The 27,294-nt window shown below is 46.5% G+C and overlaps 3 protein-coding genes across 8 annotated transcripts in view; 1 reads left to right on the forward strand and 2 right to left on the reverse strand.

The window, feature by feature from the left end:
* LOC128795522 (rho GTPase-activating protein 7-like) overlaps positions 1 to 306 on the forward strand; it is a 45,771-nt gene extending 45,465 nt beyond the window's left edge. The window contains exon 12 of the mRNA XM_053956332.1: positions 219 to 306. The gene's annotated coding sequence lies outside the window, so the exon portion shown is untranslated. The remainder of the gene's footprint in view (positions 1 to 218) is intronic.
* Positions 188 to 16,085, reverse strand: RARS1 (arginyl-tRNA synthetase 1). 3 transcript variants are annotated; one of them, XM_053956336.1, is made up of 16 exons: positions 16,016 to 16,074; positions 14,467 to 14,566; positions 11,485 to 11,619; positions 10,794 to 10,982; positions 7,504 to 7,615; positions 6,407 to 6,507; positions 5,862 to 5,983; positions 5,420 to 5,540; positions 5,014 to 5,143; positions 4,582 to 4,686; positions 3,548 to 3,726; positions 3,111 to 3,220; positions 2,387 to 2,492; positions 1,502 to 1,674; positions 666 to 913; positions 188 to 335 (listed from the first exon to the last, which is right to left on the reverse strand). In XM_053956336.1, the coding sequence occupies exons 4-16, from the start codon at positions 10,944 to 10,946 to the stop codon at positions 226 to 228; spliced, it is 1,770 nt and encodes a 589-aa protein (XP_053812311.1). In that variant the 5' UTR covers positions 10,947 to 10,982; positions 11,485 to 11,619; positions 14,467 to 14,566; positions 16,016 to 16,074; the 3' UTR covers positions 188 to 225. The 3 variants fall into 3 exon arrangements, with proteins under 3 accessions (XP_053812311.1, XP_053812309.1, XP_053812310.1); XM_053956334.1 differs by lacking the exon at positions 14,467 to 14,566 and having other exon boundaries at positions 16,016 to 16,085; XM_053956335.1 differs by lacking the exon at positions 16,016 to 16,074 and having other exon boundaries at positions 14,467 to 15,583.
* A 638-nt stretch (positions 16,086 to 16,723) lies between these two features.
* The window catches only part of WWC1 (WW and C2 domain containing 1), a 65,907-nt gene continuing 55,336 nt past the window's right edge, over positions 16,724 to 27,294 (reverse strand). For 3 of the 4 annotated variants that reach the window (XM_053956568.1, XM_053956570.1, XM_053956571.1), the window contains exons 13-21: positions 26,505 to 26,585; positions 25,536 to 25,622; positions 24,621 to 24,813; positions 23,663 to 23,815; positions 23,072 to 23,172; positions 22,165 to 22,312; positions 21,336 to 21,500; positions 19,882 to 19,974; positions 18,090 to 19,035 (exon numbers count right to left, since the gene is read on the reverse strand). In XM_053956568.1, coding sequence (XP_053812543.1) covers positions 18,601 to 19,035; positions 19,882 to 19,974; positions 21,336 to 21,500; positions 22,165 to 22,312; positions 23,072 to 23,172; positions 23,663 to 23,815; positions 24,621 to 24,813; positions 25,536 to 25,622; positions 26,505 to 26,585 — 1,456 coding nt within the window. In that variant the 3' untranslated portion in view covers positions 18,090 to 18,600. The other variant, XM_053956569.1, reaches the window with a different exon arrangement.

Here is a 27,294-nt window from a genome sequence, read left to right on the forward strand (position 1 = left end):
TTTGGGTGTTCTGAATTCATGGGCTTTGGCTCCTGCACTGAGAATTGCTCTGAGCTGTGCTCACAGCCACTTGTCTGCCTCTGTATCTGCAGCTGCTGAAGCCACACTCCTTTTCTCTCCTTTTTCTTCCCCCCTTTGCTTTTTTTTTTCTCTTACCACCATCCCACTCAACAGACAGACAACTCCAGTTGTTTAGTCCCTTTATTGTCATTCCACAGGGAACTGCTACATCCTCTGCACAGGCTTAATTCCCAGGATGTCGAATCCTTTGGCCATGACGGTGGCAGTGGCTTCGCACAGCAGCAGCCTCCACATGTTCACCTTCACTATCTGGCCTGGAAAACACAGACAGAGGAGCTGGAGTAGCTGCTCAGAACAGTAGCTTCTGCAGGGGAAGCCCCTCCACCCAAAACCAGGCTCTGGACTGCCACATGGAATCCTTCCTGCTCTCCCCAAGCCGGGCAGACTGACCACCCCTCCTGCTTCCTGGCTGCTCCCAACCTTCCTGCTCAGTCATAACACAGGCTCTGCCAGTCTCTGTCAATCCTCCCACATGGACACAGGAGTGTGACAACAGCCTTTCCAACACAGGGTAACACCCTGGAGACGGATGTAACCACAGGATGTGCCACAGGCACACACAGCACCCCATGGCCAACACTCACCAGTCTGCCTGTCCTTCTCAACGCAGTAGCAGCTGTCGTAGAACTCGGTGAAGGTGGTGGCCAGCTCATACAGGTAGTCACAGAGTGTGTGCAATAACAAGTCCTCCAGGATCTTCTGCAGGATCTCAGGAAACCTCAGGATGCACTTGCCCAATTTCCACTCCTTTTCATGGTCAAGGACAAGCACCTCCTCCCTGGCTGCCTTCTGCAGCATCTGCTCATCGATATTGGCCAGGCGAGCAATTGCCCTGGAATGGTCCAAACCAGAGTCTGCTTGTGAGGGTCCCACTGCCCAGCCTGCCCAGGGCTGGCCTGGTCACCTGCCTGGCCTGGCTCAGGGCTGATGGCCCCCCTTGCCCAGTCCTGGGTGACCAGGCCAAAGAGGACAGTCAGCCCTCGATCCAGGAGGGCACTGCAGAGGATCAGGGAGGGATGGGCTCTAGGCACCTGCATCAGCAATGACAGCTGATACTTCCAAGCAAACCAGGGCTCAGTGTGCCAGAAAAACTGGGGTGTGGCAATACCTGAGCTGAGCAGCTGCTGGAACACAGATGCATCCTTTTCCAACCACTTAAATCCTCTGCTTATCAGGAACTCCCACAGTTCCCTCCCTGGGCTGTATGTCACACAGAGGAGCTGTTTCACGTGGCACTGGACACATAGTGTGCAGTGACAAATAAAATCTTGTCTGTGGTGCATACCGGTGTAGCTGGTTTCTCTTAGCAAACACCCCCAACAGCATTGATGTGACTGTCACCCCTTTGCCCACACATCCCTTTGTGACAGATGCAGAGAGCACCAGCACCAACTCCTGCAGCTGCCAGCACCCCACGCACCTGATCCGTGTGAAGGCATAGAGCAGATAGGCAGCTGTGTTCCCTCGGTCATCCAGCATCTTGTCAAAGGAGAACACGTAATCATTGAGTCTGTTGTGGGACAGATCTGCGTATTTAATGCATCCAAAAGCCACCGACGTCTGGGCAGCTTTCAGCTCTTCTGGCGTCAGGACCTGGTGCAAGTCCCAAACAGGCAACAGTCAAGAGGAAGAATGAAGCAAAATGACAGCCCTGGCCTCTCAGCAGGGCTCAGGAGGAGAGCCCAGGCTGCTGAGGGGATTTACCCACCTGGTACTCAGCTCACACACACCTCTGCTTGAGGGCACCAGACAACCCCACAGCCACCCCTCACTTCTGCTGCAATCCACTGGCACCACAGCCCTGCCCAGGTTAGGGCTGACTCCCTCTTCTGACAGTCCACAGGACCTCTGTGCCCCACAACCTGCCAGGTGTGATGTGCTCTGCTCCTGCTCCTTACATGTACACAGAACACACGTTGGTCCTCCTACCCTTACGGAGCATTCTGGTCAATCCAAACACGTACAAACCCCTCTCTGCTGGAACAGTGGCAGCAGGGCAGAGCACTTTGTGCCTGACTCCTGTGAGCCCTTTAGAGATTTTCTAAGTGTTTTTTTTTCCTTGCTTCCTCGTGTTCCCGTTTAAAAAGGGACTTTTCGCTTTCACCCTACGCTACCCTTCCCAGTTCCACTGCCTCACACTGTGCTTGGACAGAGTTTGGTCCTTCTATCACATTCCATGTCCACACAATCCAGTTCTCTGCAGGCAGCAAACCAGACAGAAATCTCATTAAGCAATGCAGAGTCCCTAAGTCTGTGAACACATCTGGGAAGTTCTCAGGAAAGACAAGCAATTTGTCACAACTACCTTGTCCCGTTCCTTGTCTTTCAGCTTGTCCATGGCTCGTTTCAGCCCTTCCTCCAGCAGGTCTATGAGACGCACTGTGTCCCCTGAACGAGTTTTGAACTTCTTCCTGAAAACACACAGCCAAAATGACCACCTGCATAAGAGGCAAAGCACTTCCACCCTCTGCCTAGTGCCCAGCAAGCTTAGGAAAAAAAGCACATGGCAAATCCTTTTGTATTGAAGGAATTGCCATCACATGGACAGCTCCAACACTAAGAGAGCACCCACAGCAGGGTCAGCAGGAATGGCCAGGAAGGATTCAACAGTCAGAACGGTCCAGTTCCAGACATTAAGCCGCACACAATACCAGTACCAGACTTTTCCCAACTTTTGTTTCATCTACCATGAAGGAGGTAGAAAGTAAAGAAAATCATGGCCTTTACCACTGCCATCTCCCATGAGCTTCCACCAGCCAATCCAAGTGCCCCTTGCCAAATGCCAGGCAGCAGGAGCCAAGCTTGAGAGGGAATGTGACCACAGCAGAAGTGACTGTGTGGATCAAGGACAATGACACAGAACACAATGACACAGTTACAGGTAACAGCACAGGAACCAGTGCTTTCTTTTGGGGTTTTCTTGGTGTGCCATATACATACTTGTCAATGAATGAGGGCAAATCTCCTGCATTCATCCAAACTTTCTCTCCAAGGTACAGATAGAGGAAAAAGTACACCCAGACACTTACTTGTCTTCTCCCAGCACCACTCCAAAGGCAGCATGGGCCACTCTGGTGACTTTGGGATCATACCAGCCAATCATCTGTCCAGCTGCAAACACTGTTTGGAGATGCACAGACTGCAAGAAAATAAAATACCAACAACTGGTTGTCAATCCACTCCTCCAGGTGCAGTTTCTTCATAGCTTTATCCTAGTCACAATGATGCTCTCACAGTAAGACTTAAAGTGTTTCCAGTTCCACAGACAAATTCTCCTTGGAGAAGTTCATCCTTTCCAAGAGTTTTCCAGCTCTACAGAAGCAGCAACTAGCAAATTCCCATCACTGCTCAGATAAGGAGTAAATATACCAATCACACTAAAGACCCTGTGGTGTTCTACCTGTGTTGCATCCATCACTTCACACACTTTGTGCTGACCAGCACCAACAGAGGGTGCTGAACTCACCTGGCCACTATCAACGACGTAGATGAGGATGTCCCCCTTCTCTTCACACAGCCTGTGCTTCAGAGCAGCCAGGTCTGAGGTGTCATACGTGTAACCTCCGTCCGATTTCATGATTGTCAGCGGGACAGGGAAACCCGGGACGAACACGACCTTCCGGCCATCATCAACCTGGACAAATCCTGACAAAGCAATGAAAAACATTCTGTGCTGAATCACACCAGGGAGGTTCTGGGCAAGCAGCAACACCTCCCTTCCCTGCTGCTACCAGAAAGAAAAGGCCACACACTCACATAATAAAAAATATGAAAAGGCCTACATGAGAACTCCCTTGTCAAGACAAGTCCCATTCTGTACAGCACTTCCAGAACTAAGCAGATCTGCACAAATGTGGCCTTACCAGGAAAGACCTAATTTAAAAACTCCCATCACTTGCATCCAGATCTTCCTGTACAGCCACAAACCCATCACAAAATATGGCATTAAAGGCAACACAAACTATACAGTGGCATGATGAGGACTCTGCACAGAGTCTTTCTGAGGTGAGACTGTCAGAAAACTTCAGATGGTGAGACTCAGGAACTGCAAAATCCAGACAGGAATACATAAAACCAGAGACTTTTTATGCTACATTTGGCTTCTTGCCAGTTTCAAAGTCAACATGATCCAAAAATCCCACTGTCTTCACAGAGATTTCTCCAAGTTCCCATACAGTCACAACACTAAGACTGGGAAGTCTGTCATACATTACTTCTTGACTGTTTACTCAGAATACAATAAATTCCAGTAGTATCCTGTGCTACTGCCTACAAATGTCACAGACAAACTGCTTTTGATGTCAGCAAGAAAGATTCAGGCTTTCTGGAATGAGGAAAAGCCAAAAAATACCCTATTAGGAAACGTGGCTGAGAAAAAAAGCAAACGTGGGGAAGATGCAACTTGAAAAGCATCAGCCCTAAGCCCTGCTGAGCAGGATTGAGGCTACCATGCTCATCCTCACAGCTACAGAACTTCTGACCCGACACCAATAGCCTCACCTTTATCTTCAAATTCTTTCACAATGTCTTTCATCATCTCATGGTAGAAGGATTCCCCTCTCTCTATGAGTGTGATGTCCAAACAGTTGTAGATTTTCTGGAATTCTTGAGGGAAACAGAACATAACACTTACATTAAAGGCACACAGTGGGAACCAGTGGCATGTTTAACAGTGGGTACAGCAGGGGTCAAAAAAGCATTATCCATTTCTTGGTCAAGGCATCAGACTAGGACTCGGGAGACAAAAGACTTAGCTGAAAGTCTCCACTTAAGACAGCCCAGTACTTTGGTTGTACTGTCTTTTTGCTTTCAGCTTCTCTTAGCAGTGTGGCAGTGATTTTCAAGGGAAAACAGAAGGGTGTGCTCAGACATAAAGTGAGGAAAGCCACACATGTTCTACAGCTGAGACATGATTCCAGATGTGGCAGTCACCTCTGCGTGACACGTCACAGATGAGATTCCAGGCTTTAATGAAGTCAGGGTTTTTGCTCTGCAGCAGCACCACACATTGGTAAGCTCGCTTCTTAAATTCCTCCTCTGTGTCAAACCTCTGCTTGGATTCCTGCAGGGAAACACATGGAAAAGCACTGCTTTCTCCCCTGAAACAGACCACCACTCCTAAAAGGCCCTCCAAGTATGCTTATCTCAAGACAGAAAGGCTGTGTGCTTACAAAGGCCTTTGATTATGCCCCATACAGACAGTTCAATACCAGATATCACAATTCATCACCCCGTGGCTGGTTATCACAATAATCTATTAACAGTGACTTAATTCTTTCATTTCTCCAAAACCACGCTGCAATTTGTAAAGCTTCTCAATCTGCTTTGCTACGCATACCTTGTAAAAAGCTTGGAGATCCCCAATGGGAGGAGAGACACTTAAGTAATCTGGAAATTTGTCCTGGAGGTGAGCAATGAGCATTCCAAACTGGGTGCCCCAATCTCCTAAATGGTTCAACCTTGGAGCAATTGAAGAGGACAATAATAATCATCTCTGAAACATATGCTTTAAGATACACACATTTTAAAAAGATATATTCTAAAAGAAACACACATAATACCAGAAACCAAGCCCAGGCAAGCTCCCCAATTTCACTGCACTGAAGCTGCTGCCCACCTTGATTCCTAGCCTTGCTACATTTGTTCAGCTTAGTATCTACTACCCATAAAGGGTTATTTGCTATGTGCTTATAAACGAAGACCAATACAGAGCAGAACAGAGAGACAGGGACTGTACAAACAGCCCAGCAAGCCCACCACACCCAGCCACTGAGCCTCACCTCAGAACATCATAACCCACGAACTCGAAGAGCCGGCACATGCTCTCCCCGATGATGGTAGAGCGCAGGTGGCCAACGTGCATCTCCTTTGCAATGTTGGGGGAGGAAAAATCCACCACCACCTTGGGCACAGATCCAAAGGAACACATGAATAAAAGGCCATTACCACACCTCGTGTGTTTGAGCTGGGTTTTGTTAGGGGGAGCAGTGGGAACAAGAATCACCTCTGCGGACCCTCAGCAGGAACATCAGAGCGAGCGTTGCTGCAGCCCAGCTGAGGGTCAGGGATCACTCCCAGACTGACCTGGGCATGCCCCACCCCCAGGGAGCCCTGTCCCTCAGCCACCAGAGACCACAGCAAGTACAAGTGACCTACCCCATGGCCCCTGGTTCCTATACCACATCCCACATGCTCTGCTCTAACAGCCTGCTGAGCTGCTGACATGGACATCTCTTCAGCACATCCCTTCAGGGGGGAATTTCAAAGATACTGCAGTCCAGAACATCTTCCCTTTACCAAGATGGCTGTGTGCTTACTGCTGTACCTTTTTCCTTTTGCCAATAGCTGGTGGTTGAACTCCATTGATCAATAAACTGCTCAGCTGCTTCGACACAAAATCCTTTCTCAAGTGGACATTGATAAAACCTTTGCAGGGAAAAAACAGCAGTGAGTGCTGGGGCTGCAGAAGTGCCTCAGACCGTTTTTTGTTCCCTCCCCCCCTGGATTTCTGTTTTCATGCATCAAGCACAAGAGCACATGAAGTCAGCTTGACAAAATATTTTTCAGTCACAGGACAACAAAGTTGTCACTTGAAGACAGTTTCTGTTCCCAGATTAGAAGAGTCTGTTCACATCACTACAGCCCTTACTGCAGGAGTCAGATGCTGCAAGCTACACCATTGACATAACTCCTTTGTGTACATTGTCACTCAACAATCAATTTATAGAAACAATTTTTGCTGAGAAAATAAATAATTTGGTTTCCAGAATGCAAAACCAAATCCTGCTTTATCTTTTTTTAAAAAATTAATATCCTAAAACATATAGTTTCATCTGGGATAATTTATGCTTATGGTGTGCCACTGTCTTACTTCTCCTGCTTCACAGAGCCAATGAACAAGCCCTAGCCCTAAAAGGGCTGTGCCATGGGATTTTTGTGTTTATGCTGAAGGCCTAAGGAATAGGAGCCCTTGTATTTTTCCCTGGGTCCCTGGGACAAAACAAATGTAGCAATTAATAACCTCAATGCTACTCAAGCTTCTCAGTTTTGAGAGGACAAGGTCTCCTCACCATGCAAGCAACAGCAAGAAGGGCTGTCCATTTTTGCTGTGATTTCATGACTGTGGCTTGATTCCCATCACCAATATTGAAAGAGGAAAAGCTGCTCCCTTAAGGATCAGTGGAAAAATTGCTAATTAAAGGGCTCATGATCATACCTGTCAATTCTAATACAGAAGTAGATTTTCTGCTGCTGCTCAAGTCTGAATGCTACAAAGCTCACCAAGATAGAAGAAGCTAATTCACCATGAAACTGCAGTTTTAAAGCACAAAACAGTAGAACTCAGCTCAGCTTCTCTCTCAAAATATAACTGCCCTTTTTTGCTTTGAGATATACAAAGTGTGTAAAATGAAACTATCTTACCAGGACCAGCAATTTCGACCTTCTCAATGCATTCATTGGCAGGAATATTTTTTACTATTTTCTCTGCGATTTCTCGTGGGCTAACCTTCTGTTCCCTGGTTTTGAGCAGTATCTGGAACACAAGAAAGATCAAGTATAATTCAGTCCTCTGAAGCATTCCAGAGAGCAAAACAGAGAGCACAGATACTGAAGCACTGAAACACCCTCATGGTCCTTCAGCTTCATAATACAGAGATACACACAAAGAGAAACATCTCTAGCAAATTTTACAGATTAGATCAGTTCTCCACAGCACAAGCCTGACTGGACCCAACATGTTCACCTCCTTCTGCTCAGAGCAGTCCCTATATGCTTTAAGATACACACATTTTAAAAAGATATATTCTAAAAGAAACATCTCCTAGACTATTTTTCTCCTAGACTATTTTTCAAAACCTGCTAAGTGGTTTGGCAAATTTGTATTTTTCTAAGCTAGTAAAAGGGACAAACCCTTTAAAAATCAACATAGCTGGCACAGTCCTTCAGTGCTTCACAATCTTGTTGATCAGTCTCATGGGTGTCCTCAGCTCTGCCAGCATTCACATTTGAAGCTCTGAACTGTGCCTCCAGCAGATGCTGAGTGTGGTTTCAGAGCAGGTCTGTTTATTTATGATTAAACACAACCAAAGCAAACTGCCTTCAGTCCTGTCTTAGTCTCGAGCTTAATAAATAAATAAGTGAATAGATTAATAAGTGAATAAATAAATAAAATCCAACAACCCAAGCAAACAAAGCTAATCCCAGCACTACTCAATTTTCTTCTAAGAGCATCAGAAAAAATGCTGTTAAAGTAGCTCTCCTTTTCCCTTGGAGACATGAGCGGCCCGCTGTGAGGAACTCAACAGGACACAAGTTTATATACAATGATAGTAACAGAGTGGTTTGAGTTGGAACAGACCTTTGAAGATCACCTAGTCCAACTACACAACTTCCCTGTCCATTCTCAAAGCATCTTCTCACATAGCTTTATGCAAATCTTACAAAAACATCCTTTAGGAGGATTCTCTAAGCTAGCCCAACCCATCCCTTGCAAAACACTACATTCACACTTGTATAGAATTACCACAAGTATTTGTTTCTGAGCACATGATTTTCCAGTATTATTGTGATGTGTCTGAAAACAAGTCCACTCACTGTTTAACCTGTCATACACAGGATTCTTACAAGATAGTAAAGGCTTAAAAGGGGCAAGAAAAGCAAACCTCAGTAGCTTTAGTGTTATTCAAAGTGTAAACTACAGGAAAAATAAATGCAAACCCATATTATGGGCACATTACACCAGATTACAGGTGTGTTATGTGAACCATTCCAGAAATGGTCACCACACTCCTGTTGGAGCTCCTGGCTGAAATCCCAAGCATTAATATGCTAATGAGCTCCCAGGAAAACAATAGGCATTTGTGAGGGTCCTTTCCACATCAGCGCGCCTGCAGGGAGAGGCTGCTGCCTGGCACGTACCAGTGCTGCCCCAGTCAGGGCACTTCCCACTCTGCTGGCAGTCCCAGTGACCCTGACCCGTGTTCCAGCTCTGCCCAGGGGACACCCTGGGAAGACCTGCACCACAGCCAAGCCCCTGAAACAGACTGACAGTCCCCAGCCTGCTGCTCTCATCCCCTGGCTCTGCCATGCTGACACACTGCCTGTGTGAGCACGGCCAAACTCCAGCCCAGTGCACAGCCTGCCTGCCCAGGGAACAAACTCCACAGCCAAGCCCAGCACTAGGAACCCTTGTTCACCACCACAGCTGACAACCTGGAACTCGAAACGCTGGCTGGAAGGGGATTGTTCAGACACGGCGTTATGTGAACCACGTCGGTGCTGGGAAGCCTGGACTGCTCGAGAATCCCAACCGCGACTTAATTGGGGTAATGCGGCGGTCAGAGAAGTGGCAGCGCCCTGAATCCCTGTCAGTGCAGTCACCCAGGGCAGCAGCACAGTGACAATATGCTAATGAGACCGAGGGGGGACACAGGATCTGGGAGGGCAGTTCTGCCTGGCACTGCAGCCCAGAGCCTGCTGCCTGGCACGTATCGTACCCCTGCTGCCCCAGTCACGCTCATTGCACGGGGACAGCCTGGGACAGCAGAGTTCCACGAGTGGCAGTGCAAGTTCAGTGTCAAAACTGCCAATCTAATGGGTTAAAAAAAGTGAGTTGACAACAGGAGGTGTAAAAAAAGGAGTTGTTTCTGTCTAGATTGCCAAATAAAAGATCTGTAATTACAAAGTGTCTACTTAGTCACCCACAGGCATCAATGCACTGAAAGTTAGGGCGCTTCAGCACCTAAGCTAGAACACACTACACCTTCTTTCTCCCACACCTCCTGGATTCACTCCAGCACAGTCCCAGCCCACTGAGCAGGCTGAGCAACTGCTAAAGTGTCTCTGATTCTATTTGGGTCCTCCTTGGTCAAACTCCCCGTACCGAGGGAACTTATAAGAGATGTTAAACAAAGGACTGAGCCAGAGGAGTATGAAGGGCAGTGCCTGAGCAGCAATCCACACCCGGCTGGGCTCTGAGAAGGTGTCCTGAGCATGCCCAGGCCTGACAATGCCCAGTGCCTTCTGGCTGGAGCTCAGAGAGAGCAGTTTGGGATTTAAGACATAGGGATCAGGGATCCAAACCCAACAGAGCACACAGGGCAGCACCTGAGCCCCTTTGCTCTGCCATGTGTGTCTGTGAGCAGGAGGAAACCACAGCACCCACAGCAATGGGAGGTGTGAGCCAAGAGGGGAAACTGGAGATGCCCCTTTGTCACCTGCCCTGTGAGAAGGGGGTATGTGCACACAAATGTGTGGGGATATTACACTTTCCTGTAACTAAAGAGCAGTTAGAGATATGCAGGTGTTTCTCAACATTTTGCAATTCTCCAGAATCATGATTTATTGTTTTGCTGTTTTCAGTTCCAAACATACAACTCACTAATTGGTAGTTAATTGCACATCATTAGTAAATCGATGCAGCACTTAAATCCTGATTTGATTTAGATCCCACGAACCGAGCAGTTTTTCTGTGTCGCACACATTAACTCTCTCATACCAGGCACCTGAACAGAGGTTTAAAGGCCAGCTCTGTAAAGGCCAATGCTTCCCTTAAAATGCCATTCAAACTCACTCAATTTTCAGCACAGATGCTTGCAGCAAGCCCAGAACAAGTTCCACACTGCAAGTCTCACTGTGCTGTCTATCCCTCAGCTTCCAACAGAAAACATCCCCATTTTTGCTTCTTTGTTGAGATTGTTTACATCACTTACCTGTGATATGCCCATGGCACTGTTACACTGGTAGTCCCCAAATTTGGGCTGCTGACTTGGTGTCACCACCAGGGGAGGGTTTTCTAAGTCTGGGTAGGCAGCCTGAATGGCAGCTCCAAAGATCTCCTGGAGACAGCTGTTGATATTAATCATGCTTTTGGTTGATTTACTTCTTTCCTCTTGAAGGCTCTAAAAAAGAAAACCAAAATCCAGAAGGCTAAATTCACAACATCTGAGGAGCTGTTACATCCCACTTTTCTCCTTGGCTGCCTGGCAAAGCACAGCTGACAGATCTGGCTGACACCTCCAGGCACAGGAGCAATGTATACAACATAAAAATCACGTGATTTTCCTGCAGAACCTCACAGCACAAACCTTTCCCTGACCTGCAGGGCTGCATTACTTCTCACACCTGTGCTGGTGAGCCTGGGACAAACCTCAGCTGGGCCACCTGGTTGAAAACTGCCCCAGACATAACCATGTGGGCTCACTGACCTACTGACATCTTCCATAAATCAGGTCTCTGTTTAAGGAACCAAGAAATATCTGATGTGCCACCAATTAAGGTGTCAGAATACAGAGCAAGCATGCTGTCACACATCAGAGCTGTAACAAACTCACACCATTTATTTAGCTTGTCCTAATGACAACAAAAACCACAAGGTACAGCAATGATTTTTTATTCCCTTACCTTCTTAAGGAAGTTTAACCGGTACTTGAGTTTTGCGTTTTCGTCTCGCAGCCCTTCCAAACTCGGGGAGACTCCCAAGCACCCAAAGTTCTTCAGACGCTCAATTTCTGCAGTTAACAACTTGATCTCGTTTTCCTGAAAAGAAAATTGAGCTGTCACACAGTAATTCCTGGAGAGAGGACTAGAGGTCAGGAGCTGCAAGATCTCAGGCACAGTGCTAGTTTGCCTTGTAAAGGTAACAGCAGTGACATGTAAGCTGAATAATTCCAAACAATTAATATTTGAAGATTGTTTCTACTTGTGTGAAAAACAAGGATTCTGAAACACTCTTTAAAAAAGGCAGTGAGAAAATAGTCTCACTAATATCAAGACAGAAGTACAAGAAAGACAACAGGACATGCTAATGAGGTGTTCCCCAATAAGCACTTTCTCCAGCTTTTTTAACAAAGATATCAAATGTTTTGACTCAAAATTCTCTAAAGCCTCCTTTAGCCTGTTTCACCATCTCACAGGCCACAGTTTCAGAGGAGAAAACCACGACTACTACACAAGCCCAGCAAGGTCAAACCCCACCTAGAGACAAGAATGCCAGAAGTAGTGTGCTGCTCCACAGAGGCATTTCTGGAGGGTGCACTCACTTCCACCTGGCCACACAACCTTTCCTGCCCTGTCCAGGAAGGAAATGTATGTCATCTCCCTTAAAAATAACACAAGGCATTCAGGAGCACTTGGGAATTTTAGGAGGGCCTCTATGTTCCAAACACACTTCCCTGTGTCCCACCAGACTTCAAAGCCCCAACTCAGATAAATTTGTCAGCAGCAAAATGGTTCAAAGCTGCTGCAAGGAGCAGGAATCTTTCTTACCCCACACCCTAAAGAAACCAAATAGCTGAAATTTCATCTCTGTTGTCCATCTCTTATCCTCCCCATAATAGGCTTCATGCCCTGAGCCACAAAGCTGGCTGACACAGAATCCTGGAGGCTACTGAAGGTTTGAGGGGCTTGGTGCTGCTATGGAGGGAGCAGTGAGCACTGCCCACCCTGGCTTGTCACCCCCTTGGCTCCCTCATCCAGGCTCTCCTCTGCCAGCACTTCCACAGTAGGACGCAGCTCAGGCTATTATTGTAGGCCACCAAACCTTATCAAAAAGGGTTCATTTACAATAGCACAAGAGATTTCACTGTGTTTTCACAGCTGTGTCACTGTAAGTTTCAGTGCCATTATTGCTATAAACACCAGAGCAGTGACATACATAACTCATCCCCCCAAGCCTAGAATGTGCTTTAAACATAAGTGCAAAGATATCTTCAACCCCTAATCAATATAATCTGTAATTCTGTGTGGACACAGAATTATCTTCCCTCTAGTGAAGTCACCAGCTTCAGGACAGGTCTCCAAGACCCCAAGGAGAGTTCTGCATTGAAGGCAAACATTCTCCAGAACCAGAAAATCACATTCTGCTTTTGAAACTAAAATCCCTGCATGTCCAAGACAACAAGCAGCTCACAAGTATTCCTCCTTGCATTAAAAGATTCCCCCCAACCTATAACTGGGATATTTCAGTACCACTGTCAAGCTTTACCAAAGAGGAATAGAACTGGATTTTCCTGCATAATCACAAACACCTCTGGCCACCCAAGGGAACACTCACAGGAGGTGAGATGACCAGTAACCTACTGGAGCTTCTTTCCATACTGTTACACTACAAGTGAGGACAAGGAAAGAGGTTTATCTATGTGCATGGTCAGAAGCCAGAACCACAGTGCCCAGGAATCACTGACCTCTGGGCAGATATCTAGCCCAAAGTGCTCTTTTACACGGTGACTGTAATCACTTGGATTTGGCCAGGAGATAAAACCTCTAAAATACTGCCACAGTTCAGCAAGGCTCATCTACTTTTTTCCCAAGACCGCATCAAACCAGCAAATTCACAGCCCTGGCGCCTGGAAGGATTTGGGATGGCCCCATTTCAGATGTGACCAAGCCCAGACTGTCACATTTGTCTCTCCTCATCTTCAGAAATTTCCAGCAGCAGTCCTTATGTTGTTACTCGAGTGTAAACTGAGAGCAAAAAGTTTCACCATGGTGGCCCATCTGCCTACCCCAGTGCTGCCATTTCAGTCTCCCTTTTATTGTGCTCATTAACAGCTTATACAAATGATGAAATGAAGTTTTCATTCAAAAGGATCCAGCAGAAAAGCCTGAACTCAGCAATGCTTACACTGGGTTCCAGAACTGATGGGGCTGAGATCCCAGCAGCTGGACTGGGACAGCCACACAGCTGAGAACAGCTTTCATCTCCAGACTGGCAATATTCTGGAAACACCACTCACCACTCTCCTCTCTCTGGTGACCAGTGACAGGAAAATTAAACGAAGCTGTGTCAGGGGAAGTTCAGACTGGTCCAGAAAGGTTCTTCACTGGGAGGGTGCTGGTGCACTGAAACAGGCTCTTCTGGGATGTGCACCAAACCTGTTAGGGTTTGAGAAGCATCTGGAATATGCTCTTAACAATATGGTTTAGTTTCAGGTAGTCCTGTGAGGAGTGGGGAGGTGGACTTGATGATCCATCCACTTGATGGTCCCTGAGGTATGCTATGAGTCTGTCACCCCCACACCCATAACCATGTTGATGAGCTAGCCTGGAAAAAAGGTCTTCAGACATTTACATCAGAAATGCCTGTTACCACAGGACCCTGTGGTAATCTAGCAACGATTGCTAGATGTTATTGAAAGGCTATTATGAATGCTATGTTCTTCCTAAAAAACAAACTACTCTACAAAACTACAGCTAAGCCTTGTAACAACTCCTCTCTCATGGTACCATCCAAGTGAGGAAGGGAAACAATGCCAATACACCTCTGATAGAAAAGATGTGAGACTGAGAAAAGGAAGGAAAAATCTGCTGTTCAGGTCACAAGTGTCACCTCCTGGTTTATTCTACCTGTACTGTCTAGCACAACTTGTCAGTAAAGGGTCATACCTGATGACCACCTCATGAGGAGCTGTGGGAATTACATGAGGCCATGCTGACATCTCCAAGGGCTCTTTGCTCAGCTGAGTACTAGAAATCTTCCCCTCACCTGTGAATACAAAAAAACTACAGCTTTTTCAAAGGACCACAATCATCCTTACATTCTCCCTTAGCACATAAGACTATCTTCCAAGAACCCTGCTTGAGCAGGTGGGTAACATGAAACTTGCACAGGCTTCTGTCTCTGGGCTTTAATATGACAGAACTTTTCTCCATCAAAAGAGAAAAATCATACAGGAGAGAAAATGGCCTGAGAGAGCATGGCAAAGGGAGCAGAACACCTCTCTTCCTTCCTCTCCTTGCCTCCTGCTCAGTTTTATCTCTGCTCCTACTCTGCCAAGCCCTGCTGAGCCAGCTGAGCACACACTCTTTGTTGGGTTATTTTCCTGCAGGCTGGATTCCCACAGGCTCCAGGGCATGCTGCAGCTGGAAACAGGGAGCATGTGCCTGGGAGTGACAGGCAGAGTGAGGCTCAGGAATTCTGCATGGCCTCCTGCAGCCTCCTGGAGTTGGAGCTGAACACTCCTGCTCTGCTTCCAGTGCCTGGAATCTGCTTATGGACTACAGGTGAAATAGCAGTGACAGCAAAGGGAGAGCCACCTTGCCAGAATACCTGAGATGTCCTTCCTCTCCTAGCAGCAACAAAGGAGAAAGGGAAAATCAAAGGCAAGAAGGAGGTGCAGAGATTCAAGCGCCAGATTTATTATCTCAGTGCCTGTGTTTCCTGCAGGAAACGCACCCAAAAGTTGCTAAAGAGCACACAGGTATGGCAGGCAAAAACCCAAAGGCCAAAGTCCAGAAGCTCTCAGCTGGCTGCTCCTGAGACAATGGGCAAGGTATGAGAAGTGACCCTGGAGGAGTCAAAGCTGCCTCTGCACTCTACTGTCAGTACCCGTCACTGACTAGGACAGACCTGGCAGTTCTATTTTTTATTATTATCGTCACTGAAAAGGCAAAGGATCGCCACCGTCTTTTCCCAAACCTAAGCAGCTTGTGGCCGCAGCAAAGCTGTTCGAGGAGGCCAGCGCGCCGGCAGCGCATCCCTCCCTGGCTGCCCAGGGCTCCCGGGCCGCCGCGGCCCCGCCGGGTGATCCCTGCCCGGCCAGAGCACGCCACAGCTCGGGATCGGGCGGTGACACCAGGCCGTGCGGGGCCGGTTCCGCTCACTGCTCTGGAAGCTTTTTCGGAACGCTCCCGCGATCCCGCCCTCACGCCCAGGGTGTGAGACGGGGCAGCGCTGCCCTCAGTCCCGGCAGAGACGGGAGCAGCCCAGGAAACGCTTCAGCGCTGCCCGCTCTCCGCCTTCCCTTCCCAGGCAGACCCGCCGGGGGCTCCGGGCACTGCGCGGGCTTCGGTACCCGGGGAGCGCTCCCGGGGCTCGCCCGCCACCTGCGCGCCGCGGAGCCCCGCGGCTGTCCCGGTCGGGGCCGTCCCGGTCCGTGCGGTGCCGTGCCCAGCTGTGCTGTCCCGTCCCGTCCCGTCCCGCCCGGCCCCGCACCTGCCGCGCCAGCCTCGCCGCGGACTGCGCCACGCGCGCCTCCATCCTCGGGCGGCCGGAACCGGGACTGGCGCCGCGGGAAGCGGAAGGCGGCCGGAGCGGCGCGGCCGCGGCGGCAGCGCCCCCGGGCGGCGGGGAGGACCGCGGCGGGCGGCACGGCGGGGCCGGGAGCGCTGCCCTGGGAACGGGGGCGGCGTGAGGGGAGCGGCAGTGGGGAAAGGGAAGGGGCGACAGCACCCCCGCACCCTCCCTGAGCCCCGCATGCCGTGCCACCACCCAGCACACTGAAACGTGTCCCAGCCCCAGCAGGTGGGTTCAAAACGGGCAGAGGGAGGGAGCGGCTGGAGCTGTGCCACGGAGGTTTAGGCCGGAGGTCAGGGAGAGGCTCTTCCCCCAGAGGGTGCTGGCACTGCCCCGGCTCCGCAGGGAATGGGCACGGCCCAGAGCTCCAGGAGCCTTTGGACAGCGCTGCCAGGGATGCCCAGGGTGGGATTGTTGGGGTGTCTGTGCAGGGACAGGGCCTGGGCTGGGTGATCCTTGTGTGTCCCTTCCAGCTCAGCATATTCCATGATTATATGAAATGTGTCCATTACAGCATCTCTTGTGACAAGATGTGAAAAGTGTATGCTTCCAGCTGGCAACACAAAAGAATCCCAGTTTAGGTGCCAGGGGATGAGAAGATTCACTCACAAAAAGCAAGAAGGCGGGTTTGTCCAGAAAGGTCACTTTATTGGAAAAACCTAAAATGGACTTTAAACCTGCAGCCCTCCTCCCACAGCAGTGGTTTCAATGGGCTCCCCACGTTACCTTAACAGACCCATTACAGACATGAGCTGTAGTACAAACGTTAAAAGTGCAAGTATTCTGAACTTCACACCTACTTTTATGACCTGGCAGGAAACACAAATGCTTCACAGCTCACAGAGAATTCGTTCACAGCACTTGGGAGTCCCAGCTGGCTCCCAGCATTCCCCACAGGGTACAAAATACATCACTCAGAGGAGAGTCCGATGCAGAACATCATAGAAGGTAGGGGTGAGGTTCCTTCAAATTTATTTTATTGCAGTAAAACCTCTAAAAGGTAGAGCTGTACAAAAAGTCTAAACAGCATTATTTAAGAATAACAGCACCTTACGCTGTATTTGTTCTTATTTAAAATTCTATTTCCCAAAAATACATTCCTAAATATACAAACTATACAATCTTGTCACTTTAATGCTGGTTTCTGTGATGATGTAACTTTAACCTAAAAATCTTTGAAACATCCACATACTGACAAAAGCTCTAATATACAAATGCCTTGGTACCTTCATAATACCACATAAATAACTTCAAAAGCCAATCTGCATTTGTAGAATTGTCCAGAAAGCAAATACTTTATGGTGATCACACATCGTCCGCAGAGAGCGTTGGGATGTTTATTCTCGGCCGTGTGAAAAATGCCATTTTCTCTCTGAAAGAAGATGATCAGCTGTTAATGCAACAGAAATCCTGCCAGAAAAGTCCATCATCCACATGAGAATTTACCCCACCAGCTGTCCCCACAGGGAGCAGATGCACATCCTCTCACAACCTACACCTTTTATTTACTTATCAGACATGAGTTAAAGCCACATTACTGACCTTAGCAAAAGCCATTTCAGTAGGGCTTAGGGTTTTTTCTTTTCTGGGTCTGTTACTTAGGGAAGCAAAGGGCTCCTTCTGTGTTAAATAATTTGTTGCCAGGTGGGGAATGACTTGGAGAATGCTGGTTGCTCTGATCATGTGCAGTGCTGCAACTAATTTCCCTGAGTCAGAGCTTATACTTGGATATGAAAATACAGAAGTTCTTATTTAAGCAGAACAGTTAACTACTTCTGCAGAGATCAGCCTTCCTCATCAGCATCTCAGTCATCCACAGAAAAATCATGGTAGTAAATTTTTCCTCCCCTGTACCTATGATTACCTGAATGACTGCACTTCCAGAGGCTCCTTTCGACTCTGCCCTCGCAGCCTGTGGACATCCTTGGCAGCAGCTCTCATCATTTTATCAGCCTTCAGCTCACACTTGTGTTCTGGGTTTTGCACCTATGTGAATAAAGGAGATTTGTTTGTGTTTCCAGGAGGAATTATCTTATCCTAACTGACCTCCAAACACAGCAGTATTTCAGCTGCAGGTCTGAGGGGTCTGGAACCTGTTGACTCTGGAAGACACAAGCCACAGAAGCTAAACTGAAGCTTGACAACTAACCATTCTAAGGGAGAGAGCTTTATGTAAGATGTCCTTCCAGCCTGTGGTAAGAAAATGGCTTCTGTCAGTACTCCCTTTGTGTCTTCTTGATAGATCTTTTAAGGCAGAAGATCAGCACACACAGCACCCCAAGAGCACCTCACACCAACTGCCTCCTACACCTGGTGCCAGCATAGCTTGGTCTCTGCCTGCTGCCAGCAGAAGTGCTGAGAAATCCCAGAAGCTGAGAAGGAGCCCTGTGCACGGGGGAGGGTGTGATGTAGAGTAAGGTAAGTGCCAACCACCACACACCACACCTCCTGCAGACTGGGGGGACACACTTGGCAGAACAGATGGCATTTGTGACTTCTCGTATTCACACCTCTGCTAGGGCAGCAAATCTCTGTGCTGGTGAATGCAAGGGCTCAGGACTAACAGCTTGATAGAGCCGTATGAGGCACACAAGAGTGACTAACAGTGAGTGCTCAGGCTTCATTTTCTGACTGTCCAAAGCCCCGTTTCCACAATTTCTCCATTTCTCCACGGAGTGGAACGAAACCCCAAGGCAGGTATGACTCACTCGTTTCTCCACAAGCCTCAGCAGCAGTCGAAACCTCTCATCATCCTTCACCCACTGTGGCAACTCTTTTTCACCCTGACTTTGAGCTTGTTCCAGCTGTTCCTTCAGTTCCCTCAGCACTGAGATCTCCTGAACCAGCTGGTCGTGCCAGGTTTTTGAAGCCTGCAGGTCCAGCTCCAGGTCCAGTGAGGTGCGGATCAGGCGCTCTGTACCGAAGGACTTGATTGAAGGCTGGAAGAGAAGGGGTGTGTGAACACACTGAGGAGAACTGTCCCAACCACTCCACCCAGAAAGTGCCGAATACATCGTGAGACCCATCTTTCTAATGCTTTTCTTCAAACAAACTATCTCTATTGATCCTGCTTTCCAGTCTGTCTTGAGACAGATACCACAAAGAATTCTTACAGATAACTGTTTTCATTTCTGTGCTTCTGCTCAAGTTCTCCCTTGGCAGCGTTTCCAAATCGAACAAGTCTTGCTTGCACACCTTCCTCCTAAGTTTAATGTTTCATCTTCAGCTGAATCCACAGTGCTGCAGAAAAACCTGTGATTCCTTTTTCCAGTAACATATTGCCTTCTGCTAGTTTCAAACACAAGCTGTCCCAAAAAAACCATCTCCTTAGGAGTTCAGTGTCAGTATCCTGGGGGAATTTTAGTGATTCCATCACAATGGGCACAGGGGTTTATTGTGTGCCATGGCATCACTACTGCAGGGTCACCTGAGCATCTGAGACATTGTTCTCATCTTCTTTTCCAGCTCCTCAAATTTATTATAAATACTTAAGACTCTCACAACAATAAACACAGCAAAACTGTTTGTGCTGCTTCTCTGACAAGATGGAAAATACCAGGAACCATTTTCCTAAATTAAATGTTTTAATTGAGTTCTAACTTAAACATTCCTGTCATAATCTGATATTTCAAAGAATCCTTGAGAGACTTCTTGCACACAAAGAAAAGGTTGTGAATGAAAGCATGTGGCAACTGATTTATGTTTGCAAATTTTTCTTTCAAAACAGTTTTATGATTTTTGCATGTGTCTGTGTTAGAGGAAAATAAAAGTGGTGATGTTCTTACCCGTTTCACTCTGACACTTCGTCTCTCCATTGCATTCCGAACGAAGGGGGGCTTTTTGGATAGTGTGGAACTGTCACTATCGCTGCGATTCAGCTGAAAAGGAAGGTGAAAAACACAAATCTTTCATGAAAGAAATACAAGCAGTGCATACACATGCTGTCAGTGAGACCAGAGGTTGTTGTAAGCAGAACTGTGAAGTTTTGTGAAAGGCAGACAGCTGTCACCCCAGTCTGAGTACACAACATGCACTGGCACAGCCAGATCCTGCCACAGGCCTTGAACTTTGTCCCTTTTTGGGAATAGGCTGTGAGCAAAGGAGACACTAAGTTAGGCTATGATATGGAACTCTGCCCCACTGCTCTTCTCCTGTGCAAGTAACCAGGCTGGGCAAAACAGCCCAGAAAAATAAGCTGTAAGTAGTAGAAAAAATAATACTCTTTCCTAGCATATGTAAAACATGGGACTATTTTATTAGAGATTTCTGCTTTCTCTAACCTGTATTTTTCTATAACTTGTATTTTAAGCTAGTGGTGGAAGAGGCAAGTTTAACTGAAAGACTTGCCATGTTACAAACAGCCTGCATTGTTTTGTGGTTGTCTGTAAACCCTTACAAAGAGCTCAGCTCAAGCAAGGCTTAATTTTATTCCATTCTCATGTCCCTTCTCAAAGCTGAGGAAGGAGGGGAACAGGCACTGGGATCTGCATGTACTGGGACACAGCACCTGTACCACTCCAGCAGAATGAGTAAGGTTTGTTCTTCTGGAAGCACCTGCTTCTGAACCAGGGAGAACCTACACAGCAAGTCTGGCCCAGCTGTATTAAGGGCTTGCCCACTTGGGACAGGTCATGTGTCATAAAAGACAGTGCTTGCTTGCTTGTTTGCCAATTCCACTTAAAAGACAAGATATTTATGGTTTATTCTGACCTTCATTTCAGGAAATAATTGTAAACAAACATTTCAAAGCAGGGGAAGTCATATCTGACCCAACACATGGCCTGTTCAGTTACCTTCACACAAAGCACACTGGTGACTTTCAGGTTTCCACAGCTTTTTTGCTGATATTATCAGGTACTTACCTTTCCATTTCTATCAAGGATTTATGTTCACCTCATCTGAAGTCAGGTGGACAGAGCTAACTGAGTTAGCACAGAACACTTCAAGCAGCAGGAAACTGTTTAATATGCAGCTCATTTATCACTGCCCTACAGCAGCCCTTCCAGGTAGTTTTGAGCATCTCAACAAGCTGCATGTGCCACAAATATATGTGCACATATATATCTGATAAATTTGTGCTTAATGCTGTTAGTTCCAAGGCAAGATACTGTCCACGAGGTGAGGACAGAGCAACTTCTGAAGTCAAAGGGGGAGAGAAGAAAGCACTTTCGTCTTTCTGTGAGAAATACAGACTGAGTGAAGACAAGCACTTAGAAGCTCAGGGTTTCATTCTCCTTACCCGACACACGTACTGACTCTGCGGTCCTGGGGAAAATGTTTTGGAGCGGATGATGGTGCTACCCCTGACAAACTGAGTTTGGGGTGGATTTGCTGCTCTTTTGTCTTTTGGACGAACTACAGTTGAGGACTGTGCAAGGCTCTCTGTGTTGGTCTCTTTATCCACCTGCAAGACACACAGTGCAGTGTAAATGCCAGCTTTCCATGTGCCCAGGACACCCCCCAGGGCTGTGTGACAGCCACCTGTGCCATGTCTGTGCTTGCTGCATTCAAACCCAGACATTCTTTAGCCCTTCTCATGCAGCGTGCCCTGACACTTCACTCCTGGAGCTCTGCTGCATTAACTGCATTGCTCCCTAAGGGCTCTGCATCCACTGACTGCTGTACAACACAATTGATTCCAATGGGCTTTGCCTGTGGATCCACACATCACTGTGACCTGGCAATCCCACAGAGAGCAGGTATGATTTTAAAGACCATTATCTTACTTGTTGTGCCATCTGCAGCAAAGATCCAAAGATGCACAGAGAGAGCTGTGTACAGCACACCCCTGTTTGACTACAGCTATATTCAGACCTAAACAAGGTCAAAAACACTGTCACATTAATAAAAACAGTTTTCATGAGCAGCAAAAAGAAGGCATGAAATAGTGCTGTGGGACAAAATGGTCACACAGAGTTATTTATACAGATTTCAGGTATATAAACATTTAATCATCAATGGTGAGTTTTCAAATAACTGCTGTAGCCTTGCTCAGCTCAGCAACAACCCAGTCAGCTGAGCAATGGAAGCTTAAATCATCTTTCTGTTCAAAAGGCCCTTGACTGTACCTTCACTGCTATCTCTGTGTGCAGCTGGGAATTCAGACTTTCTTCTGTATCCCACAGCGATTTTCCAGCACAGAATTCTTCCTCCTCCTCTGCTTCATTTTCACTGATCTCATCCTGTTCTTCCAGGTCAGGGACCTCTTCATCTTGCCTGAAAAGAACAGCTTTGTTATTGAACTGGCCTGTTGTGGACAATATTCTGGTGCTGGAGCAGGAGGTACCTCCTGTAAGCTGCTGGACAGAAACACATCCCCAGGGCAGCCAGGTGTACCTGACAGGCCCTGCAGCCACTGAGAATACACAAACACAGGCTTGGAAAGGAGAGAAGCTGCACCAGAAGACCACATTACTGCCAAAAACTTCATCCCAATCTGGCTTCAAAAGAAGCAAGATGAGGGTTCAGCCATGTGGTCTGAGTTTAAGGCAAGTGCATCTTGAGCTCTCAGGATGCCATTAAATCTTAGTTAAAAAGTGTTACTGGACAAAACTGAAGCATTGTTTTAACACCCTTTTCAGCTCCCTTGAACTCACAGCAGGCTTCTCCATCAATCCCATTGGTCAGGCTTGCTTTCTATTTCAAATGTTGGACTTCTCTAAGGAAATCTGAATCTGATCCATATAAAGAACAGCCACATTAAAATTCAAGCAAAGCCTTGCACCACAGAGTGGAGTTTTCAGGGCATCCATAGAAGATTGTACAAATAACAAAATTAGCATAGTGCTACTGACAATTTTCAACATTTATCAGTTTTGTTCTCATTTTCTAAGCACAGCCTCCAGAACAGAAGAAACAGGATTTTTCACCAAAACAGCAAAAGAAGCCTCCCACAGTTCAGTATAATCTGCTTTTTCCTCTGCACCCAAATGCTCTGATCACTCCACAAGAAGAAGATGGTGGGATGGCACCTACCAGCTCTCTCCACTAGTTAAAGTGCTTCTGCTTTCCTCCAGTTTCTTCTCCACAGCTTCCAGTTCAACGGCTGTCTGCTCTAAGAGTGCTGAGACAGAGTCCTGAGGAGAGAAAGAGGCTTTTTGTGAAGACAGGACTCTCAGAGACTGCAGAGTGCCCAGCCTCTGTGGTGAGAACAGCCCCAGAGCAGCCCCCAGCCCCACTGCACACAGAGCTCAGTGCAGCCCTGTGAGCACAGCTGGCCCAGCTCCCCCAGCACGTGCAGGTGTGCAGCTCCAGGCTGAGCACCTTCTGTGCCCTGCATGTGCAAACTTTGTCTTGACTTGCCCAGCAAGTTCATGGCAGCACTGCAGGAAGGCTGGAGCTCACACATCACTTACACATCCCTCAGCTTCCTGAGCAGACATTTCAGTAAGTGTTTAGCCCAGAACAAGGGCACATCTGGAATCAACAAGTTAATTATTTTGCTGCACTTAACACATTCAAGTTGTAAATATAAACACAGCAGCCTTCTCTATAGTAACAGCCACACAAACCCTCTTGCTAGTCCTGTTTAGAAGAGATTTGTTCAATTTAAGCAGCTGTTCTTACTGTTTTTTCAGTGCAGGGTACTTCAGAGTGGCTGTTTCCTTGTTTACTTTTCCTGTTTTGCTTCTGCTGATATTTATAACTAAGGAGGTTATACCAACGGGTTGATTTCTCTCCGGATCTACATATTTCAGCGAGGCTAATTTGTGCTCCACCCTATTGAGAGCAAAAACACAGTTTTAGTGTAATACTAAAATGAACAACTACTACACCAGTCAGAAAAAAATCAGAGTGAAAATCCAGGGCTGATTAATTTTGACAAATTCAACAAAAACTGCCTGTTTATCCCATTTCAACACTACTGGTAATGCTTTATGTTTAATTATTTTTAGCATTGCCAAGGGCTTCCAATGTAAGTAGCAAGAGTTTCTCTAGAGCTCCACTGTAACCAGAATCCAGAAGTACAAACAATGCTCCTGCAGGAGGGAGAATTTACAGCCAGACCTTCAAAGAGAAAGAGAAAGGAACAGGAGAGGATGGGCTGCCTTTCAAAAAATTTGCAAGGCTGACAAAAATCACTGCCCAAACCCAGATGTTTTAGCTTTGTATATTCATTTTGTATATTCATATTTGTATATTCATTTCTCTTCATCTGCCTTGTCATTTAATACATTACATTTAGTATACAACCTGATGTATCCAAAACCAAAGTAATTGGTTCTCAATTGCAGTATCAAAATGTTTCCAAAAGGAAGAAAACTAGTTAAGAGGTTGACATCAGATCATGAAGGAGAAATATCTAGTGGTCTGACAAGGTAGTTCTGTAACAAAACATTTATCTCATAATTGTTTTTCCTGATGGAAATTGTCATTGCAAAGAATGCTGTGGGGGAGAGACCACATAGCTAAAGATTATCAGGAAGGCTTTCACAGAAATTGCCATACCTCAAGAGTGTAACATCGTGTCTAATTAAAAAGAGGAAACAAACACAGAGTTATTAAAATAGAGCTGGATACTCACCAAACATTCTTCAAGGTGAGACTTATCTACAGTGCAAACATCGACTCTTAAAGTCTTCTGGCGTAAGGCCGGGTAGGAGATGGAAACCCAAAATACTTCATTGTACACGAGATTGTCTGCAGCTTCCAGCGGCCTGGTGCGGAACAAGCAGCTCGTGCTCTCCGAGCAGGGCAGCACGGCCACGCGGATGTTCCTGTGGGAACAGCACTGCACTCAGCACTGCCCTGCAGCGTGCAGCACTCCCACAAATCCCCCAGTGAAAGTCAACTGAGCACTGGGGACACTGCTGTCCTTTCCTATTCTCTGGAGCTGCAGTCAACTGAGAAAAAAGGAACATCTCGTCACAGCATCAGAGATGTGAAGTGGCATGAGTTGCCACAGACTTCATCTTTCTGAACCTCGTACTCAGACATCATGGGATCCTCTTTTACGTGGTTGTTTACATCTGTGCAACCTGTCACACTGCTCACACCCTTCTGTAGGTAGGAACAGCAAAAATGAATCCAATTTTTGTCAGCTTATTCAGCACACAGCTGAGTTTAAAGACCTTGTGCTTGGAATGAGTCTAGCAGTAGCTGCACATTTTCCCAACCCTGTGCAGGTGTCTAAGGAGTTCTGCAGCACGACAAACTCTCCCTCTTCAATTGATGCAGGTGCTCAAGGCACTGCTACAATTAAGAACCTCACCAGCCAGTGCTAATTCCAGGCAAATCCTTCCCCAGTGAATATAGACCTTTGAGGAAGAAACTGCACCTTATTTCAGTTTACAAGTTCATTAGTTCATAAGTGTCACCTCACAAAACATCTCTGGAAAGGTAAGTTTTTAAGTGTGTGAAAACTCATAAGCCAATCTCACTTTCATTCTCATTGGGATTCAACACAAATATATCAAGTGTGTTTGCTTCACCCACTTACACTTTTTGATCTTGTTGTAACAGCAGTGCTGGAACATTATTCAGCTGGATGACCAGTATTGCAAATTGTTTATTTTTGTCATCATATCTGAATCAGAAACACACAGAAAAGCATTATTATTAGAGAATTCTGCCTTGGACTCTGTAGCTGAGTATTCCACACAAACAATACAAAAAAATTACAAGCAAGACAACTCTATAATGTGACCATGACTTGCCCACAGTTTAAAACAAGACCAGTTTCCTATTACATCAAGTTTTGCTACCAGAACATCCAGAATATAGAACAGTCCAGAACATCCAGAACTTAAGGATTCAGATACAATGGACTGTAGATTTCAAATAACACACACTGCTTTTCCTGGGGACTAGGTAAATTGCTGCATTGTAACTACAATTTTTTGTGAGGCCTTAATGGCTACAATATGGAAAAGTTAAAAGTAAAAATACCTGAAGTACAACAGTGAGGATGTAATGAGTAATATTTTGCTTTGGATGGCCATGACAAGTGAGTTTTGTACTACTTCTTCTTCTCAAATCCCACATAACTTCCAAAAAGTCATGTAAGGAGGACATCTCTCTGCCTGCCCTCCTACACCTCACCCACTACTGTGGGATCCACATGAGGTCAGGGATTGTGACTGCCACTTACTCTCAGCAGTTTTCCCCACCCAAGGTGCACCCTTAAGGATTCTGCAATCCAGCCAAAGGCTCTCTCCAGCCCAGCACTGCCCGTGCTCCTATTGCTGGTTTGCACCCTCATACCACAGTATCACCAGCTGATTTCCACTGAAATGAAAGAGGGCAACCAAGAACCTCCTGGAGTCCAGTGTAATTCTTAATTACACTAAAAAAAGGCATCAGTTAGTTAATACTAATAGGACACGAGAAGGAAACAGCACAGAAAGCACTATCCCATTTATCATTCTTCCCACTGGAAGGCAAATCCAATAAAATATGTTGCACATACCTCATTGCAATTTGCACTTTGGCTGTTCCAACTGCTTCTGTATCATCACTGTCAAACACCATCACTTCTGTCACACATGGTCTGAAAGGAAGCAACAACAATTAAGGATTTGATTTGCCTCTTATTGAAGTGTTTGCATGTAGGTGATACAAGATCTTTTCCCTTCCATTCAGTGGTTTGGTATATGGATTTTGTAAAATTAGCTGCTAAAAGAAAGCCCATTTAAGAAGTAAGAGCAATCAGCCTTAGAGGTATGTATTACAGTGCTTATCAGCAGAAAGTCATATGCCTTCCCTCTTCACTGCCAAAAGAAAAAAAAAGCCACACAAAAGACTGGAAAAATAAGGCAGTGAGGGATTTTTAAAGGGTTCCCTTGACTGGTTTTTAGTAAAAATGGCTGACTGCCCAGCAAGAGAAATGTGACTTAACAAATGCAATCCTGTCCTGGATCATGACAGCAAAAATTCTCAACTTTTATTAGATTTAAGTAATTCCTTTGTTTCTTTAAGAAATCAAACTTTCTTAAGCACATTAAAAGTGACAGAGTACACTGACTGGCTTTGCTGGAAACAGCTATTCTGCATCATTTCCCTCTCAATGTATTCCTCCTCCCAAGTTTTATGCACTGAAAGTCCCCAAAACTACATTCATTGTCTAATTGACTCAAGAGGCTATGCTGCAGCACATGAAAACAGGATTAGCATTCTTCTCTTCTAAGTGTTTTCCAAATTACTGCTTAGCACTCTCTTGCATTTTGTTACATTTCAGCTGCAGAGGGTGGCTCATCCCA

The sequence above is a fragment of the Vidua chalybeata genome, chromosome 15, assembly GCF_026979565.1.
Source record: "Vidua chalybeata isolate OUT-0048 chromosome 15, bVidCha1 merged haplotype, whole genome shotgun sequence".
NCBI classification, from domain to species: Eukaryota; Metazoa; Chordata; class Aves; order Passeriformes; family Viduidae; genus Vidua; species Vidua chalybeata.

Coding starts and splice junctions, on each gene's coding strand:
- RARS1 (XM_053956334.1), bottom strand. CDS start 16,060: ATGGAGGCGCGCGTGGCGCAGTCCGCGGCGAGGCTGGCGCGGCAG. Junction 3,221..3,547: donor ACGTCGTTGATAGTGGCCAG/GTGAGTTCAGCA, acceptor ATTTTCTTGCAG/TCTGTGCATCTCCAAACAGT. Junction 336..665: donor TGAGAAGGACAGGCAGACTG/GTGAGTGTTGGC, acceptor TGTGTTTTCCAG/GCCAGATAGTGAAGGTGAAC.